Source organism: Bacillus rossius, chromosome 6, assembly GCF_032445375.1.
Source record: "Bacillus rossius redtenbacheri isolate Brsri chromosome 6, Brsri_v3, whole genome shotgun sequence".
NCBI lineage: Eukaryota > Metazoa > Arthropoda > Insecta > Phasmatodea > Bacillidae > Bacillus > Bacillus rossius.
Genome location: NC_086334.1, coordinates 29,404,649 through 29,425,431, shown reverse-complemented (window position 1 = coordinate 29,425,431; position 20,783 = coordinate 29,404,649). Strand labels below are relative to the sequence as shown.

Sequence of the window (20,783 nt, the reverse complement as noted above, 5' to 3'; positions counted from 1 at the left end):
ATTTATTGAATTCTCGACGAAGAATTCAGTTCTTAGTTCCACATAAGTGGATGATCGTAAAGCTACACTGGTTTACGACTTCCGCGTAACTCTTGTGTTTCATTTTAAACAGAGTAAACATGCACGCGGAAAAAATATGTGTGTTTTGTTGAGGATTGAACGAAATTTTAAAGGATTGTTTTATAGACCCCGAGTTTATTCTTGTGAGCTTGTATTTATTTATTTTTCCTAAACTAACTTAATCTTTAGTCCATTTTGGAAGAGAGATCCGGGATGTTGAGGAACCTAGGAGCGATTCAGGCCGAAGCCTACACGCATAGGCATGCTGGGGATTAGCCTTGCGGGCAGAGGATCGCATGCATCGTGTGCATTGATGAGTGGATTGGTCAGCAATAGAAGTACGTTTACGGAGATAATCCGTGAATCCACGAAGATCCTTGAATATTTTGTAGAACAGTGAAGAGATCCTCGAAAAATTTAAAGTGAAAACTGTTGACAGCGCGGTCGAGTCGACGCGCGCGCACGGGAGCAGAACCGTGTAGGAGTGAGGACGGAGCATTAAGAAGAGGGGGAGGGGGGGGGTTGCTACCGGGAATACACGTTCCCTGTCCGCGTGCGCCGGAACAACTGGCACGAGCGGGGCGACACGTGTAGAGACACCCCGCACGAGCTCCGTTCCTCCACGGCTCAGCTGCGCTCACTCCCCAAGTCCCGGCTGGGGTCGTGACGTAGTTGTGCAACACAGCCATTCTCAACCTTGTCGGGTTCTCGCTCAGTGTTTTCTTTCAGTCAGGATGGCGTCAAGTATCAAAACTACTCGCTAACAAGTTTTAGAGTCTGCAGGAATGGCTGTCAAAAAAAAGCCGATCCCAAAAGGTTCAGATTAACTAGGGTGTACTCCTCGTCACCAATAATAAAAGCATTTAAAGCGCTTAAGATACTGTGAAAAATCGACTTGAAGTTTCGCCTACGGCAGGGTCTGCGTGGATGGGAAGGGGCAGGTACTCGAAGCGGCCTTCCTGACAGAAGGACAGACCTGTCGTTCCGGCCAGACTGGAGAATTCGTGAGGCTGGATGAGGTTGGTGTGGACTACCCCGAGAGAAAAGAAAAACTACTCAGGGCAACGTCCGCCACGTTCATCACTTGCGAAAAAAAAAAACAACCTGGCGTTACTGCGCTGGGGATTGAATCCAGATAGCCTTGGTAGGATGCCACTGATCCGACCACTCAACCACCACCATTGTATTTTACTACCTGATTTAGTATGGACGTATTTGTTTCATTCAAATAATGAACGCGTTATTAATATTTGTACTTCCGACAACTATTAAGAATATTTTCAACGTTTCATTAACTGGGAATCATTTTAATATGCAATCGTAAAAAAATTCCGTGCCGACATGTCTCCTCAAAACACACACCATGTTAGTTATTTTGTTTTCTTGTCATTACTGTTTTTTAAGGACTGCTAAAACGAAATCACGCAAGTTTTAACAATTATGATCACTCAGTGACAATTTTACAACTTGAAAATAAATTTTAGTAAATGTCTGGTGAGAAAACGTAAACCTAACAAAAATGCAATGTGGGGATAAATTTACAGAAAAATCCCTCAATTAATAGTAATGAAGAGAAAATGAAATAACCAACTCAACGTGAGAGTCTGGACCTTTAGGATTCAAAATCACGTGCAAACAAAATTCTCCAGCAGTTACCGTTTAAATTTAGCGTCGTGCATTGATAAATTTGGCTTTGATAGCTTAGACAGTAAGTACCGCGCATCACCTCACATCACAATACATAGTCTCCGCCCCATCCGTGTAGCTTAGTCACCACGTATTATCAACACAGTCACATTTATGTTACCAACGTATTTCGCACTTAGATCAACCCACGATCACTGGTTTTCGTCAAGGCTGTGCACGTAACGTGTTTGACGTGGTGGGATAACGAGGAACGAACGAAGGCTTCGGTGGCACAGTTTCAATTTCGACTTCTGCATTAATACTGCATAAAATCCATTAAACTGATAATTACTCTAATAAGCTGTGTTAATTTAACACGACTTAAAAATTTCATCCATTATTTTACGGAAAAAAACATTTCGATTGCAGAACTTTAAACATGTAGGTGACAGCCGTTTTGATGTATGTACAAATCTCAATAAATGAACACGTAAGCAAAAAAATAATAATAAAATGACCCAAATAACCACAGCGGTGATTATTTTCGCTTTTTTTTTTTGCATATACCCTTAAGTTATTTTTTGTTGTTGGACTCGACCGCAAGAAAGAGAAAGCTGAGTCACAAACAACAGAAAACCAGGTAGCGCTGGCTAAGACTGAAGGGTGGGTGTCGGCGGCTTGAAGCACCTGAAGGCGACCAGGTCCACTCTCTTGAGAGGCTTCAGCGCTCCCGAGCTCAGCCCACAAGGGCTTGGCCCCGCGCGCCCCACGCGCCCACGCCGGCCGCTGTTCCGTCAACACTGCTCCCGGAGGAGTCGGCTCCATTACCGCTGCACCGCACGAGTTTGTCGCTTCCTCAGCATTCCAGCTCAGCGCATGCGCCACAGGTTTCCACGCCCGCCACTAGGTTCAAGTTCCCGACCCCTGCATGGCATCAACTTTTCATCCCACATCAACTCTTCTCCTTGAACATCCTACAGTCATGTTCTTAACCTGCCTACTCACCCCGCATGAGAGAGCCAACTGTTTTCACTGTGTCTATGCAGGTTTTACTTGAACACGATCTAGGGTTCTAATAGGGGAGTTAGTCATGGCATCAATCGTTGCCATGGCTAGCCAATCTCCAATAAAGCACACGATGTATGCTACCTTTCCTGCATCATAATATGCTTGACTTGATACACACTTTAGAGTCTTCCCCAATAAACTAGTTTAACTTAGGTTAGGAAAATTAACTCGCAAGTGTCGATTACAAAAAGCAAGATAATCACACATACCCGCTCAAAAGAATGAGTTTTTTTTTATTTCTGAATAACGTCGTTTATTTTTATAATAAAATAATTCCAACATTAGCAACATTGTTTTCGTATTTCTTTATGTTACAGTACTTCAACTGTTTAAAGAATCTTTACCTCCAATCAAAACCGGCAAGCGAGTAACTAGAAAAATAGGACTGTCAACTGTACTCGCTGTAAAAAAAAGTGATTACAATGCTAGCAACGAATGGATTTGCGGGCGAGTAGCTTCGTAAACTAGTTCAGAGTAAACGAGACTTTATCAATGCACTGTTGCGATAAAAATTGATCGTCTGCGTAAGCTGATTCTCGGACATAAAATGGCATACGGAAAATTATCACGTCAAGCGAGTACCTGATAAGTAACTATTGTACTTTTCCCAGAACTGAGGTGAGCGTGTGGAAAGGGGGAAAACCACGTGTCAGGCAACCTGCTCTGAACCGCGGTTCTCCTCAGCAACATGTCCATATGCGTGCTGCAGAGATCTACACGAACAGGGAATTCAGCAGCACGTGTGCAAGCCGCTAGCGCCCGACGATAATACAAGAAACAATCAGTCGCTTGAGCACTGAGGTGTATTATGAGAAACTTACTGTTATTCACTAACCCACATTCAGACACCCAAAAAAAAAACCACGTTCGTGCATCTTTATTCTTTTCTGCTGTGAAAGTAAGGTATATTTATGTTGATTTACGTCTGTTACGCATACAAAATTAACGCAAGAATCCATTTTTTATTTTATTTTTCCCAAGAGAGTGGGTTTCGCTCATACACGTGACAGTAACTAAAATTAAAGATTGGTTAGGTTAGGTGATCGACTTTCAAAATAAACTGTTGTATTATAGCTGTTTATAAAATAATGTTTGTTTAGTCGTTTTGTTTTTTCTATCTAAATAATCTACAGTTTAATTGGTGCTAAGTTAAATTTTGTACAATTGACCTTGGAAAAAAAAAATAAAGAGGCACATCGCTGTCTGAGGTTTCAAAAAGAACTCTCCCCCCCCCCCCTCTTCAATGTACCTAAAGCCTTGGCAACACCAGGTAATCCAACTAATGTAATTAGTGGAGATAGAGGGGCAAAGAGGTGGAGCAAAATCCCCTGGACCCGGTTGAGTTACGTGTTTCTTTTTTGAAAGCTTGAGTTTACCCTGATATGCAGGAGCATGTGTTTTTTCTCGGGAAAAAAAACTCTGATCGCTCATTAGACTGCAATAATTTGTGCCTGCGCTCGCGATTGTTCCCTTGTACTTTGGCGGTCGTATGCAAAATAAGAAGCCATTCAGGACGCGTTTGCCCCCGCACTGGATGGCTATGATTGGTGTGCTGACTGACAGCATACACGTGCCTTAAAAATCCCAACCGACCACGAAAAACCAAGAAAATTCTACTAAATTTCAACACACGACTTGTCTGGGAATCTTTCCGCGAATAACACATGGCCCTGCTGATACGACATAAATTACAAGCCTAGTGCTAACATGGCCCCCACATTCGATTACGGGCCCTGGACCCAGGATCTGAGACCACCCCCCCCCCCCCCCCCAATTTTACAGTCACGTAATACATTATAATTGCATGGTAATTTCTTACCTATACTCTTTTTAGAATGTTATTTAACCTGAAAATACACGGTATAATTTTGTAAGTCCAAACTAAGCTTTATTTATAAAATATTCAAAATGTTTTGTCTAGTTTGTAAAAAAATTATACTAGTTAAACGTTTAAAAATAAACAGGTCCCAGAGGTCCACCCAGCCCCACCCTTGCGGGGTGCCATTAGTGCTAATATAATTGACAGGAAGCTCCACACGCGCAGATCGCGGCATGTTTACTGTTCAGTTTGAAGAGCTGTGGATGAAGTAACGGGGGGCGGGGGGCGAGGGCCGGGGGAAAGCGGCAGGTGCGCGGCGCAGAGATGAGCCCCGGTGAAAGCGAGCGGCTGAGGAAACAAACGCGACACGCCGCCCCAGCGCCCCAGCGGGGAGACGCGACGCAACACGCGGAAACTCGCGCCTGCGGGGCTTGCGAAAGCCTGCGGTGACGGCAATGAACGCGCGCAGCACGCAAGCCATTCCCGCCGCCGCCGCCGCCGCCATGCCGACGAGGAACATGCGTGTTCGTCGCACGGAGCGGGCCGATCGCGAGGGCGCGTGGGAAATGTCGCATTGCCGCGTGATTACACAACGTGGCAGGGCATCGCGGGTCGCAGAATATGTAGGCGTCCTAGGTCGTTAGTCGAACAACACCCCCCAAAAAATATTTTTTTTTTCAGGTCGAAGGAAAACCTTATACTGCACAAACGTTTACACTTACAAAGCCAATTGTGTCGATGAAACATATGTTCCGACGTTTAAGCCAATGGAGGTTCCGATCTTCTTATTGGGAAGCTATTCAACTGGTCGCACACTTGCGCTTGACGGTAGCTCAGGCCAGATGATAATACAAACATGACACAGCAGAGTGTACAGCAAACTGAAACGTCATCTCGGCGTTAACGTGGATCGAACCACGGGCTCGTTTTAAGAGCTCCAAGCGACGGAATGCCGCCCATTACTTCTGTTGACAATTAACAGAACTTAAGATTATCATTATGGGGGAGAAAAAGGCGAGTTTACTAGACATGATTGTTGGCTAGAATTTATTTAAGCGGTGTAGAGCCCGGAGCTGGAAGCAGCGCTAAGTCGAAACGGCCTTGCAGCAAATCGGCCACCCCACGGGCAGCGATTGGCGAACTGTGTTTCAGCCATGTTGGCGGGGCGCGCAGGGCGTGGTATAGTCTGCATCACTATTGGATTGCCGTGGAGAGTAGATGGCGAACACTGATGCCAGATTGATGCTTCCCGGCTTGTTAACATTACAAATATTGTTTTGTGAACTAACGTTATCAATAATAAGCTTCAATATTTTTTTTTAAATTTTACTCTTTTTATTTTTTCTATTAATAGAATTGTTACCGTCGTAGTCATCCCAAAAGAAAAGAAAATAATTCAATGCTAAATACCAATTACTATTTCACAGGAGAAACTATTTGCAGAAGCAGACTTTACACAAAATTTTGGGATATGTTGAAAACAGCAAAAAAAAATCGCTATCAAATAATATAAAAAACGTTAAAAAAAACAGTTGGAATCAAAAGGGCGTCTTCCCATTCCAATTTAAACTTATCACACGATGCTCTTATGAAATACATCAAGAAAATGTATTTCCTAAATTCTCGTTCCAAATTTTCCTTGTAAACAAACAGGTACATTTTGAAAAATTGTTCGTTGCGTTACGACATTGTGTCCTGCTGGCATATGTCAGATGATAGAGCGCTGGTGGCACAGGCACATGCAGACTGCAGCGTGAGGACGAGAAAGTCGCAGCTCGCAGGTCGCAGCGCGCCGCAGGTGTGAAGAGCCCGGCGCGACCACCCACGCACCCACGCTCCGACCGCCGCGCCGGCCCAGGAACTAGTTCCCGCCCGACGCAATCGCAACCTTGACCACGCGCGGGGCGCGGCGACGCAATTCTTACGGCGCGGGAAAGGCTCGGTTTCACACACCGAGCTGGCAGGGCCGGTGCAAGGTAAATTGGCGCCCTAGGCGAAAACCTTAATGCCCCCCCTCCCCCCCTCCCCGCCAAGGACACCCCAAAAAAAAAATTTCCTTGCCTCAAAATACATCACGTAAGCCTAATATTTTGTCAACAATCAAATGTAAGCAGGCATGTGTTTTTTTTTTTACTTTTTTACTTATTACAAATCATAAACAGGTCACCGTGGACTTTAAATTAAATTACTTATATCAATATAAACATTCCAAACTGTTACAAAAATCCATTTTCATCTAGTTTCAATAATCGTTAAACATATTATATCAGATGTTATGTGTCGTGCTGCGCCGCCCCCAGCTACTTGGCGCCCTAGGTTGTTGCCTAGTTCGCCTATATGGACGCGCCGGCCCTGCGAGCTGGTTATTTTATTTCCTTGATATTGCCATTAGGTGACGCATTTCCCTCTTCATTCATCACGAGTCCTATCGTTGCATTTTATAATTCAATTCAAATCATCAACATATTATATTTAAACAAAATTAATAGTGGCAAAAAAATCACGCAAGTTTTTTTTATCATTATGATCACCTATGTGACCTTTTACAGCTCATAAGTAACTTGGATTATATACTTATGTGTAGATATGATGGTGAAATGTGTGTTATTTTTTCACGTGAAAACTAGTATTCGTATCACTAATTTTAGATTACCGTGATGGTTATTTTTGAAGTGTAATTCTTGGGCGCGATGGGAGTAAAATTTCAAGGTCGAATTTTAATGCAACGTTTTCGTGAACATTGTTCTTTGAGTTAGGTTAGGACAAAAAATTGTGGCGTGCGGCTCAAGTTGAACCCTGTCCCTGCCACGCTGCAGGGATAGGAGGGGCGCGGATGTAGGGACCCGCCTGCGCCTGACGCCGCCAGACTTGCTGGCATCTAGTAAGAGAGTATTAATACTAAACATTAAACTTAGCGCACGATGTTTAGTTATCTTGAAAATAATTAAAAAATACAAAACCATAACAGATTATGACATAATTTAGTAAACAAAATTACGTAAAAATGGGTATAGGCACATAATTGAATTTTGTTCTTTTTACAGAAAACTTGAGATAAAGTTTCGCACGATACTTTGCCCAGCCGAGGAGTTACTTGTCATAAGCTGCACGCTCAATAAGAGAGTGCACCGAAGGAGGCCTCCAGGCATTCCCCGGTTATCCTCGCCAACCGAGGACTCTACTCGCAAAATGGCGGGATCACTTTCCTGCCTTAACTCTCCGTCACACGAATCACACACGCTTGCTATATGTCGAAAACATTTCTCCAAATTACCTGCGGTAACAAGACAAATTAGGAAGGGGAGTGTTTATGGATTTTTACTACATTATTGATATCAGTTCACATCGAATTTCTATTTAGCAGATCGTAAAATGTCATCACACGGTTTTTGTGACGCCTGCTTACTAAAGACGTGCAAATTATTTCACTAATTTAGAAGTGAAAATGGGTGAAGAGGATTAGCATAATACAGGATGTCTACAGATACCTCGTGAACCAATGTCGGCACGTTTTCAAGACCTTTAAATAAAATTTTCTTTGATATCACACGGTTTATATATTATATATAACCAAAGTTAAACTGAAATGAAAATGTAAGTTAGCATGAGGTTGCTGAAGATTAAAGTATTAAGACTTGCTGTGTCATTGCTGTTTATTTTGGGACTTTTTTTTTGTATCCTGCAAACACCCCGATTAAACAAAACAAAAAAAATGCATGTTAAGTGAACTCACGTGTTCGTCCACGGAGTAGCTGAGCTCGCCGTCGTCGTACAGGACGAACCACCGCCGCTGCCATCTCTGCAACAAAAGAACAGCGTTGTTTAGCACGGAGGAACTGGGATGATTGCCTCCCACGGCAAAGTGGCCGTCAGCGCTCGGCGACCACCCGGACAAGTCTCAAAAACACATTACAGGTACACAGGCCACTTGATCACACAGAGAAGGACCACACACACACACAGGCCGAACACAGGAACTACGTGCATTAGCCAGAGGAACTTAGGAGGTAGGTGCGAAGTGGTGGCAAAATAAAACGCCAAGAGCTAGCGGCGAGATGTCATATTTATTTTTAAGAGCCTGCAAACATCAAAAATTTCACACAGTCAACTGAAAGCAGAGAAAATTAAACTTGAGCTCGGTGCAACCGACTCGAATGTGCAGTTTCGTTAAAACTTGAATAAACGGACAATTGGATAGAACGAAACTTTCACGTGACGGTATAAAAATTCTGACGGGATCTTTTTAGTGACCACGTATTCCTCGCTTCCGATCGGTTGGCTACTTGATTCCACCTCGATTGCACTGGCAATTGTTTTGTTTTTTTTTCCAAAATAACGATTTTATCCATACTCTTTCCAGACTAATTCCAGTGTTGTTTTGTCCCTAGTGAGGTTTCCGCCTATACAATATCAATGGCCTGATGGTACGAGATCAACGTGCAGCCATATACGTTGTTGAAAACTACAGTAAATTGACGAACTTTTCAACGAAGAATGCTTCATAATTTCAGGTAACTGTATATTCGTAGAAACTTCGCCGTAACTTCTAAATGCTGTTTTTTTTTTTCAGGGTAAACAGGGTAAACGCACATGTGGAAGAAATAAGTGTGTTTTTTTTTGCGTCAGTCCTGGCCATTTTTTTTAATGTTAATCTTCTATACACAGATTACTGTAGTAGATTAATATTCACACTTCGAACCCGTAAATTTACGAATATCCCTGGATAATTTGTAACCAACGTTCTTCGTAAATTTAAGGTGAATATTTTTAGCAGTGTACTTGGTCCCTCTGCCATAATGTGTGAGCCTGCGAACTTGCGGTCAAATTAACGCACAAACCCATTGCATACGCCGTCAGGGGGAAACAATTAAGAAATAACTTCGACGCCCTACGCCGACGGAAGTCATTCGCACGCAATTAACGCCCAAGGGCCGAGGTGGAACTCGGAAGGGGAGGGGGGGGGGGAAGACCGCAATAACGAGCGAGGGCAGAGAACAGAGTCGCGGGGTTACAGCGGCTTCGCCAAGTAGGCGAGTGTGCATGCTGAGCACGTAATCGCGAACCCGCTCATGTGGGCTTTGCGTGGTCGAAAAAAAAATAATGCATGAACCGGCACCAGCTCCTCTCCTCCTCCCCGCGCGCTTATTAGCGATGCAAGGGGGCAAACCCTCTTACGGGTCATGCATGACCTTCCATCACTCAGCCGCCGTGCCGGGTCGCCAACACGCATGCAATAAACCATCCGATTAAAACCCACCGAAAAAAAAAAGAAGTTGGCACAAAAGAAACACGCTGGGCTTTTATCTGGAGGCGACCATCGCGCGAGAGTGCATCCCCCCCATACCCCTCCCCCGATGCTCGGGCGGAATGAGAATGATGCAATCGCGCAGGCACCAGCCAGAAATAACGTCCGCGGTAACCCGTTAAGTCTCGCTGCATTTACTTCCCCCCCCCCCCCTTCATTCTCCCCGCGATCCATCCCGTCTTGGGAGCTGAACCCCCCTCCGACCAGTTGTAATATTTTCACCACTGCGGTCGCTTAATGGCCGGCGTAATTGGCCGCCTGGCAGTTCCGCCATCGGGACCGACGCGAAACACGAACTCCTCCATCAGCCACATCGCCCACCGGACACGGGAATCTCGCTAATAGCTGCGCGAGCAAGATTCGCATCTCTCAGTCCGCGCGGCATTCGAAAACCAGTAACAGGTGGTTCACAGTCATGCTCACTTGAAGACAAAAAAAAATTATCTGTCGAGTAACGTTGACATTCAAGCCGGGGTCTATGCACTCTTGATCTCTGCGCTGTAGCCACTTAGAGAAAATTAATTTTGTTTTGATGAACATGCTCACCAAAATGTATGACTTACAATAAGTCAAGTTTAACAAGTAAAAGAATACGTGATTGGCTCAGTCCTTTTTTATCCATTGTCCCTGATCGATGCCCTTTCATGAAGGACATTCTTATCACAGCAGTGAAATACGACGCATCCGTGTGCTAACACGACAAAGGCCGCCTTCCTCAGTAACGACTTAAGGCAAAGTATTAAGTAATGTGTTGCGCCAGACTGGCGACGAACAGCGTCCTGTGTACATGTATACGCATATATACACGAATACATTGTATATACTCGACTGTATCACGTGCACGTTGGACTCTTTTTGGATGGGTAAAATCTTGTGAGTTCGCGTCACCGACTTTCTGTAGTAGCAGTAAGTGAAGTTAAATAGACAACGTGCAAAGCTTAATTTGTGCATATTGTGCATTTCCCAGTGAACACATGGCCTATGTCTGAAATCACTGGTAAGTCATAGCTAGGTAATGCATTTTTAAGTAATTCTGACAAACCACTGACATATGTTGTGACTAAACTATTATGTAAAGATAAATGATATCATGCTGACATAATATTGTTACGATCGCGCTTGGCTGCAGTGCATGGCATCGCCGCACTCGTTCGGCCTGTCTGCGCCCCCTTCCACCCGCATCCTCTCCCTGGTATCTCGTGTCATACTATCTCGCTACATCCTGACCGTCGCAGCGCGCACCTGCCTCAGATCGGGTTACTTAAAAGAGGCCGCACTGCGGAATAAAATGACTCAGACGCCTTTATCGGCGTTCTTAGAGCAGCCACCGCGTCCTTCGAGGACTCACGATGCGTTTCTGGGCATTTCGACGGCGAAGGTCGCGCGATATCTCGGAGACATGCCCGATTGTTCTGGATGGGAACCCAAGGGCTATTTAAGGAGGTTGGGCCGACCTTCGAGTCAGTGAGAGAGAGAGTCTGAGTGGGGAGTTCTCCCGCGGCGGAGTTTCCGGGCGATAGTGCCGCAGGTGCGGCAGAGTGGCGAAGTCCTTGGACGAAGGTTCCAGGGCAGGGAGTGAGTGAGTTCAGTGGAGTCGGGAGTTTCCGGGCGATAGAGTCGCGGGCGCGGCGGAGTCCCGAGTGAAGTGGCGAGCGAGTCGTCGAGTGGGATCTCGGCGAAGGGTGTGACGGCGGCGGCGGAGTGCGGCGGCGGAGTGCGGCGACGGAGTCCCGCGGCGGAGACCCACGAGGGGTGCTGCGACGAGAGTTGCGCCGGAAGTGCGGCCCAGCGAGGTGTGTGAAACGAGTGACTGGGGAATTGACATTTCTTTAAGTGTAATTAATTATTTGCTAATTTAGAAGATTATTTGTAAGTGTCAAGTAGTGGTAGTAAATAAAACTGTGTGTGTGAAATAAAATCTATTAATTGGGCTATCCTTTACGAACCCGCAGGGAAATCGTTACAATATCAATATAATACCAAAATCATTTTTTTGCGTACATTTCACGTAGAAATGTCATTACACAATTAAAAACTAAGTATTAAGTTTTCACTTCTGTCGACAGTCCCCATGACAGTCTATTTTAATATTCGAAATCTTTTTTAAAAAAAACCGTGAGCCTGTGGCTTTTCTTTACCTTTACTTGCAAGCTTCCGGCGGTGAAATACGATTAACAGAATTAAAACCACCAATCACAGATCGGCGATAATCGCGAACAAACTTCCGCAGGAAACTCAAGATCAAAACAAGACTGCTCGCCAACTCAAGAGGCGACACCGCGCCAGAAGCACACAGCGAACGTCGCAATTATCAACCCGCCTCTCAAACACAGACCCGCACCCCTGACGAGGCGGGGCCCCTCTTAAGCCCATTCATTAATATTCTCAGTGGAAATTGAATGGATGGAAAGCCGGCGCAGAAGAGTTGGGAATGGAGAGACGCGAGGGTCGGTGTATCTATGGTCCAGGGGGAAGGGGGAAGGACGGTGATCGGTGACGGGATGAAATCCCACACCCGCCACCCGGGTCGTGTGGGAGCAAGCACCACCCACCGCTCTGCGCCGCACGCAGGTGATCCCGGACAAGCAGGTACAGGCGGGTACAGGCCGGTACAGGCACGTGTGGCAACAGCGTACCGCGCTGCCGTCGCAGTGCCGGTCCGCACAGGCAATAGCACGGTCGTGCTACCGGTGCCACTACGCACATTAACCATTATCTGACAGCCATGTAAGGTCATGTCCGTACCTCAGACCTTGCGTTCTTCACTCGAATTCAGAACATGTTCACATCAATTTTTTGACGTGACAACGTCTAATAAATCGATGAACGCCGGCTGCACGCACGAAAAAAGTGTCCTGTTACGCACATTGTCCCGTTACGCTGTGTCCCGTTACGCTCATTGTACGCTTGCGCCAAATCTATCTCTCTTCCAAGACAAACAATTTTTTCGTGCGTGCAGCCGGCGTTCATCGATTTATTAGACGTTGTCACGTCAATAATCTCTTCGTTAAATTAATAAACATATTTGATTTAATGAGTGTAAATAAAAGTAAATTTATGAATTAAATTGCAGATTTCATTTCACTCCTCCTTTGTATCCATACAAAATAGTGATAATTCAATAAAAATGATTCAATTTTATTCATAAAAGTATGGAATCATTTCATCAATGTTTTGTTATGACGTCACGTTAAACTATCGTCCGTAAACCGACTCTACAGACAATCAATTTTTTTTAACAAATTTTTAACACTTAATAATTTATTTATTGCCACACAAATTTACGGCAATTTAAGTTATGATCATACCTTACTTTCGTAGTTACGATCGGCATGCATGTGCATGTACTTGTTACAACTTCCTTACAAACATATTTACTTATTTTTATTCTATTTATTAATACCAATAATGTGTTAGTTGAAAATGGTTTTACAGGTGTTATAAAATTACTTGTTTTGTTATTACCAAATATAACCTGCAAAACTTTATTCAAGATGGTGACATATCTTTAACTTGAAGTACACGAGAAGTTCCAGATACGTTTTACCTGCATACTACACTTCCAGTTCCGACAGCCCTTGTAATATCACCTCCAAGGACAATTACGTAAGCATATACTTAACACGAATTCGGACAAGGCCTACATAATAAGTGAAACAGATCAAAACAATAAATTATCCGTAAATAATTGAATAGGTTGTTGTAAAAAAAAGTGTAATACATTTAGAAAGTTTGAGAAAATATGTGAAATATTATTTTAAAATGTGGCTTTGTTGGCTGAATATCAGTTTCACATTTTTTCAGTCTTCTTAAATTATGTTCTGGCGCGAACCAAAGTTTACAAATCCAAAAGGAAACTTTACAATATTAACTGTTTAAAAGATGAGCCGTATTTTAATAAAATTCCTTGACGAAAATCAGGTCCAAATCCGGGATTTAGTATTTTTATTCAGGTCTATTTCACTTTTATCGGATCCGATTCATTATATAGTTTATAATTTATATCTGCAAATTGAATGATTCGATAGTCCACGTAACTACCCCGGCAGCGCATTCTAGCTGCGGGTGCGAAAACTACGTGTGATACGCGTCAAGAAATTTAGCTGAAAGCCAAATTGCGTATATTTATCACGCTCGGCATCATTTTGAAGAATTCTACATTAAATTTCGTGTCCGAGTTTCGTATTATAAGTTTGTTTGCAACACGAGAACACATGAATTTGCTCCTTGCCGAGGATAGATGTTGCACATCTCTGGCGAGTAATAAGAGACTCACATTATTATTATTTTTAAACAAGAGAATTATATTTAATCCATAACTACTGATTATTCGGAAAAATAACTGTGCGAGAACCAGTTTCAAATATTAAGCAAATAAATTAAGTAAAAGTAGATGAATAATAACAATAATGCCTAATGTTTCCAAAGCACCAGTGTAACAATCATTGGAAAACAGCATTTCATTAAGTCGTGCCCGCGACGCGATGGAGATAGAATAACCTTTCTAATCGGCAAGTCAATTCCGCCCGCAAATTTTTGTCGCGCCGACGTCGCCGATGTGTCGAATATGATTGGCCAAGAAATTATTTCACTCGCGTCGCGCGTATCGTGTCGTGCCCGTCGCGCTGTTGGAGATTTCGGCGTTAAGGAATCTTGCAGGAAGGGAAATAAATGTCGACGAACTGGGAAGTTGAGAGACGGGCGAACTGCATGCAGAATGGTTGTGTTACGCTTTCCAGTCTTCCCGCACGGAAAAAGCAGCGAAGAGCGGTGAACTGCGAAACGCACAACCCGGAATGGGGGGAAAGGTAGAAGAGCGAGTGCGCGCTTGTTATCAGACGGCATCCTGATAACGAAGAATAACTCTCGCGTGTTTGAGACACGGCAGTTCCTGGAGACTGCTGGCAGAGTCAGCTGGCGAGAACTCGTGACTTTGAAGAGTGTGGCAGTGATTAGCATCATGACATAACAGTCTGTTACAGAGATCAGATAACTCGAAACACTCGAGAAATGTCGTTTCTTTACAATCGTAATATTAAAATATAAAACTGTGGGGATACACGTTTCTGAACCTACCTGCAAATACAATTACTGTGCGGGATATTTTTGCATCGAAGTGCAAAACTACAGAATTCTTAATAACCGCAGTCGCACGAAAATAAAAATTTACGAAATAAATAACGAGTTTTATTATAAAAAATATTAACAGCTCAATTTTAAAAATTTTAAATATAAATGTTTGAATTTTTTCCTTTACCATTTTTTAAAAATATAGTCAATTTTGAAGTCAACATACACGTAATAAGCATATTTATTTACGGCGCCTGTTATAGCTACTCGATAGAACCTTTTGTTCGGCATAGCTAACTTATTAAAAGAATATTATTTATATTTATACCAAAATTATTATTGCAGATTATAGCTTTAAACGCTTGCGTAAGAGTAATATCGTTATTCAAAAGTGCAAAGGTCGTGTGATAATTATCAATGTTTGCTTTTAATATCATTTTGCGATTTCTGCCAGGTGGCAAGATCTCTTATGGCATTAGTTGATAAAATAAAACGTACAACCAAATGTCAAAATGTTCTAGGTTTTCGCATCTGATTGCTAACTGCAAACAGTCACGTTAAGGGGCCCGCCTCGTCAGGGGTGTATGTGTGTTAGTGAGGCGAGATGATAAGTGTGACGCTCGCTGGTGTTTCTAGCGCGGTATCGCCTCTAAGCCCAAGGCTCAGAATTGACGCGTAGTCTTCTCGTCGTCACAGGATAACTGTGAAATTTGAGCGGTGACCGCAACATTATATGGCCGATAAATGAAGATAAAGGTGTAATGCAAGTCCCTTAAGTGCTTTTAATAATCTGTACTGGTTGTTTTACGTCTAAAAATTACTCTGAAAACATGCGTTTTAGCCATTTTAACTCATCTAGAAATACAGTTTAAAAACATGATCCAAAATTTAAAGTACTTTTCGGGCCTCAGCGAACTCTTAAATGCTTTTCGTAAACATACCCCACTCGGATATCTTGAGTAGTTTTGAAATCGCGTTGTTTTTCCTGAAGCTCTGCGCACCGTCTGTGTGACCAGGTAGGCGGAGCCCTTAAGGACCCCGCCTACCTCCTACCTGAGCACACATACGGTGTGCAGAGCTTCACAAAAAAAAACCACGCGATGAAAAAAAACCTGCAGGATATCCGATTGGCGTTTGTTTACAAAAAGCTATCAAGAATACGCTGAGTGCGTATTAGTAGTTCTGTTTTCGAATTTGGTTTTTTAACTGTATTTTTAGAAGAGTGAAAATGACTAAAATCCTTGATTTCAGAATCATTTTTTAGGTATGATACACCCGGTAAAAGATTCCAATCGAGTCGCGTTACACCTTTTTCTTCACTTCTCCGTCATGTAATGTAAATTGTTACCGCTCAAATCTCATAGTAGTCGTATGCACGACGAGAAGACATAGCATCCCGCCTCACTAACACAACTAACTACACCCCTGGCTAGACAGGGCCCTTCATAAATAAAAGAATGTTGGAAGTGTTTCAGGAGCAGTCTCTTTGAAGTGACGTTCCTCTGACGAGAACGTGACGCGCGGCGCCGGGCTGTCAGCCGAGGCCGCGAGAGTTGCGAGCTCTCCTGTCGCTCTCGGTTAGAAGGAACGAGGACCCGGGCAGGGCGCCGCAGACATCTGGCGCGCACGCCCTGCCGCACCAAAAGGCACGCCGCCGTCACTTCCGCGGGCTGCCGGCACTTCCCCGGTGTTGCCACATCTCCCGAGCCAGACCCGCGGGGAAGCCTTCAACTCACGTAGTTTCGGTTCCCTGCAAGAATTTCCGAAGATTTCCGAAGTTTTGCGTTTTGGTATTAACGCCACTTCAGCCGCCAAATCAGAAGTTTCCAATGAAAACAAGCATGTTGTGACTGACCTGACCTGACCTAACCTAACCTAACCTAACCTAACCCTTCGATTTTTTTAATTTCAATTTTTGAGAGAAATCCGAAGTTGCACGAACGTGGTAGGGAACCGAAACTACGTGAGTTGTAGGCTTCCAAGACCCGCGCCGGGAGCTGGCTGGCAGCCGGACGGGCGACGATCGGAAACAGTCGCCCACCTTTCAAAAGGCCGGTTATAACTCCGTCACTTGCAGATAAACTGTTTACGTATTCGATTTCGATCAATTTACTTACTGATTTATTGAGAGACCTGAATTGTGCACTCTTAAGAAAGGGTCGAAATAATATGCAGCAAAAAACCATTGCGAAAGTTTTAGCCACAGCGGCAGAAACTCAAGTGACACCGAACTACTGGTTATGAAACCCAAGACAGACCAACTAAATAATGCCCAAGCGCCCGATCTATGCATGGTAGAAACTAACTCGTTTTCTGGACCATCCTCCTGCTTGCCATATTGCTCCCCGCACGACTATATAGGTTTTGCCTTGTATCTATGACTGTTTTGCCTGTTACTTGATTAGAATTAGTCTGGATTTAAGCTAGGAGAGTTAAGTCGTAGCATTAATCACTGCCATGACTGTCTAATCACCAATAAATAAATATGCTACCGCGTAAGGCGTTTAAGGCCTGAGATGCACTTAGTCTTCTCCAACCTTAACATCTTCTAAGTTAAACTTATGATTAGAGGGGGAAAGTACCGGGACGGTCGTTTCTGTATTTATTGTATATATAATGGTCGCACGGGGCAGTGGCTTGTAACATACATCGAGAGAATATATATTTTTAACATATCTAGCATTTTACAAATACAGTTGTAACATCTTTCGTGCTGGTTGTGTGTTCAACTATCAATTTATTAAAAAAATAATGTTAATCTCCAAGAAGTGCTCGGGCACCCTAGGCCTCCCCTTTATTTACACCACTGATACTGCCACTTCTCAGGTCCCTGTGTGACGTCACGGAAGCATGGCTGCCTAAATTATCGGAGCCCATTTCTCTGTCCTTACAGCACCCGAATAAAGCGAACATTAAAATTTTAGATTCTGTCATAAATTCCGTGACATTCCATAGGAATTTTAGCAGCTGGCAGTGTGCAGTTATCTGTGGACGGTTGTCAACCATTTTTATCTACCAGATGGTCAATACCTAAAATCATTTTCTTATTTATTTTTCAGAGTGTAACGTTATTATGTGAAAATTATGGAAATATCAATCTTTAACCACCAATATCGTGTATAATTAATTATACTACAAAGAGAGTGACAGTTTTCTAAGTAAACATCGAGGGGAAAAAAACATGCATTTCAATGTTATTTAGGCTACAATATTCCAGATGTGTATTTTCTTAATTTATGATATCACAATATTTCTTACGGAAACGACTAAATAGACTGCACTGTTGAGTTACAGATATTACAAAATAATGTCGCCCCGGCACTGCCGCATGCACACGTGAGCATGAAATAATATAAGTACCCATGAATGAACGTAATTTTCGGATCTTAAACCAGTCTTTGTGTAATTATCTTTGATATCTTATCGACAGAGCATTAATTAAAAAAAAAAAATTGAACATACAAAAAATTCTTAAAACAAATATTTTTAACTTACGAGTACGGTTTACTACATTAAAAATCAACTGTACAGCGAGCAGGGGCAGGTCTGTGAGCAGTAAGTAACCTCCGCTGCTGCTTACGTGCAGGCTGTTATCGTAGCGTACGGGTTCCAGCCCCAGTCGGGGTCCGCGCCGCTTCCGGCGATACGTCCGGGCTATCGGCGGCGCCGCCGAGGCCACAGCGAGGAAGCACTTCCCCCCCCCTCCTCCCCACAAGCGAAGTAACACGCGGGACGCGACAAGCGACTAGCCGTTATCCGCGTCCCCCCCCCCCCCCCCCCACTCCCTTGTTCGCTCACAGCGGGGCGGGATGGCGTACGTGCGCAGTGCGCAACCCCACCTGCGAGCTTGTCCAACGGTTTCAAAACTTGGTCACGAACGTGTAAAATCAAGTCCGTGGCCTTTTTCGTGACCAGAGTAACTACTTCCCGATGGCGTCTGGACTGAGCCCGCCGTCTGCGAAATTATTTGCGTGCCGTATTGCAGCCATTATGAAGGACCGCCTCCGTAGCAGAAACTCACGAGCGATATAAAAATTTATGAATGATATTTCAGTCGTTGCAATATTTTGAACTCGAGAATGTTTATTCTCTATGTTTTCTGATTAACAATTTTATTTAATACTTTTATCAATATTTTATCTTTGCTAGCTAAATTAAGGAAAAATTTACAATACAACTTCTACAAAACAGTCTTTTCGTTTTTTGTATAATGTTATGATAACTAAGATTGAAATGGCGTTCTTTACAGTAATACGATTAGACTATAATTAGAAATATACGAGTTCGACAATTTCCATTTAAACCATTGTACGGACACACGAACTTACAACGTCAGCTGTGATGGTCAATTTCGGTTTGGACAGTCCCGAGCAGTTTCAGGCAGCTTAAGTTTTATTGAAAACAAGAGAGTCGTCGCGAGTTGAACTTGTGTGTTACCTTTAAAAGTGGTTTGGATAATAATTTCCGACCATAGATTTAATACACATAACAGTTCATACCATCTTCAAGGGCTGTTGTCAACCGTCAGGCAAACCATTAGCCGAAGCCTCAACCCAGAAGCAATGGAACAATAATAAGAGTCCAAAACAAATGAAATTCCGTACCGCACACACAAAAATGTTAATTTTATCTATACGCGACTCTCTCAGGTACCCATAAGAGATTGAATATCTTCCTCTCGCTATCTACACCTGCCGTTTGCTCAACAGTTACATAGAAAACAATTTGCATGACCAAAAACTCTTTTTTTTTTTTAATTATAAAATTACATTCTACAGATGCGGAGTAAAATATTTCCGAAGAACGGGTTGTATGAACGTTATACAATAAGTGTAAACATGTAAAAGAAGTAGGGAATACGCAAGGTAACCAAAACATAATTGACCACTCTACATGAGTTCAAGAGAACTCGATTTTCACGGGCCAGAAGAATTTGCAACCACCGTACTCGGTTCATGAGTGCAGCTCTGAAATGGTGGCTCTCCTGACAGTAGTATTTTACTGACCCTGCTTGCGGTGGCCATTAAGGGGCCCGCCTACCTGGTCACACAGACGGTGCGCAGAGCTTCAGGAAAAACAACGCGATTTCAAAACTACTCAAGATATCCTAGTGAGGTATGTTTACGAAAAGCATTTAAGAGTTCGCTGAGGCCCGAAAAGTACTTTTAATTTTGGATCATGTTTTTAAACTGTATTTCTAGAAGAGTTAAAATGGCTAAAACGCATGTTTTCAGAGTAATTTTTAGGCGTAAAACAACCAGAACAGATTCTTGAAAGCACTTAAGGGGCTTGCATAACACCTTTATCTTCATTTCTCCGCCATATAATGTTACGGTCACCGCTCAAATTTCACAGTTATCCTGTGACGACGAGACGAATGCGCGCCAGTTCAGAGCCTTGCGCTTAGAGGCTATACCGCGCTGTAAGCACCAGCGAGCGTCGCGCTTATCATCCCGCCTCACTAACACACATACACCCCTGACGAGGCGGGCCCCTTAATACAGCAGAGCCGTGCGTGACACAACGACGTGTTTCACATATGGTCGCATTGAGACTGCGCCGGACTTCATCATTGAAGAAAAAATATCAAATTTACGAACTTTATTAGAACCAACCTCGCTTCTTTTTATGCCAAGCAGTAAATACGTTCAGCAAAGCAATGGAAATTTATATCCGGGTTTACAACTCAGATGAGTGTAATTTATCTACGGAAACTAAACATTTGCCGGTAATAGAAGAGTTCTAGCACACAAAAGATAAAAAAAATTGACGTCTACGAAATAAACATGAAAATAATGTGAAAATAACATCAATTAAATAGCCACTAAGTTTTAC

The 20,783-nt window shown here is 43.3% G+C and overlaps 1 protein-coding gene across 4 annotated transcripts in view; it reads right to left on the bottom strand.

The window, feature by feature from the left end:
• Positions 1-20,783, bottom strand: part of LOC134532957 (protein outspread) — a 236,392-nt gene that overhangs the window by 88,828 nt on the left and 126,781 nt on the right. For all 4 annotated transcript variants that reach the window (XM_063370041.1, XM_063370043.1, XM_063370042.1 and 1 more), the window contains exon 3: positions 8,307-8,372. In XM_063370041.1, coding sequence (XP_063226111.1) covers positions 8,307-8,372 — 66 coding nt within the window. The remainder of the gene's footprint in view (positions 1-8,306; positions 8,373-20,783) is intronic.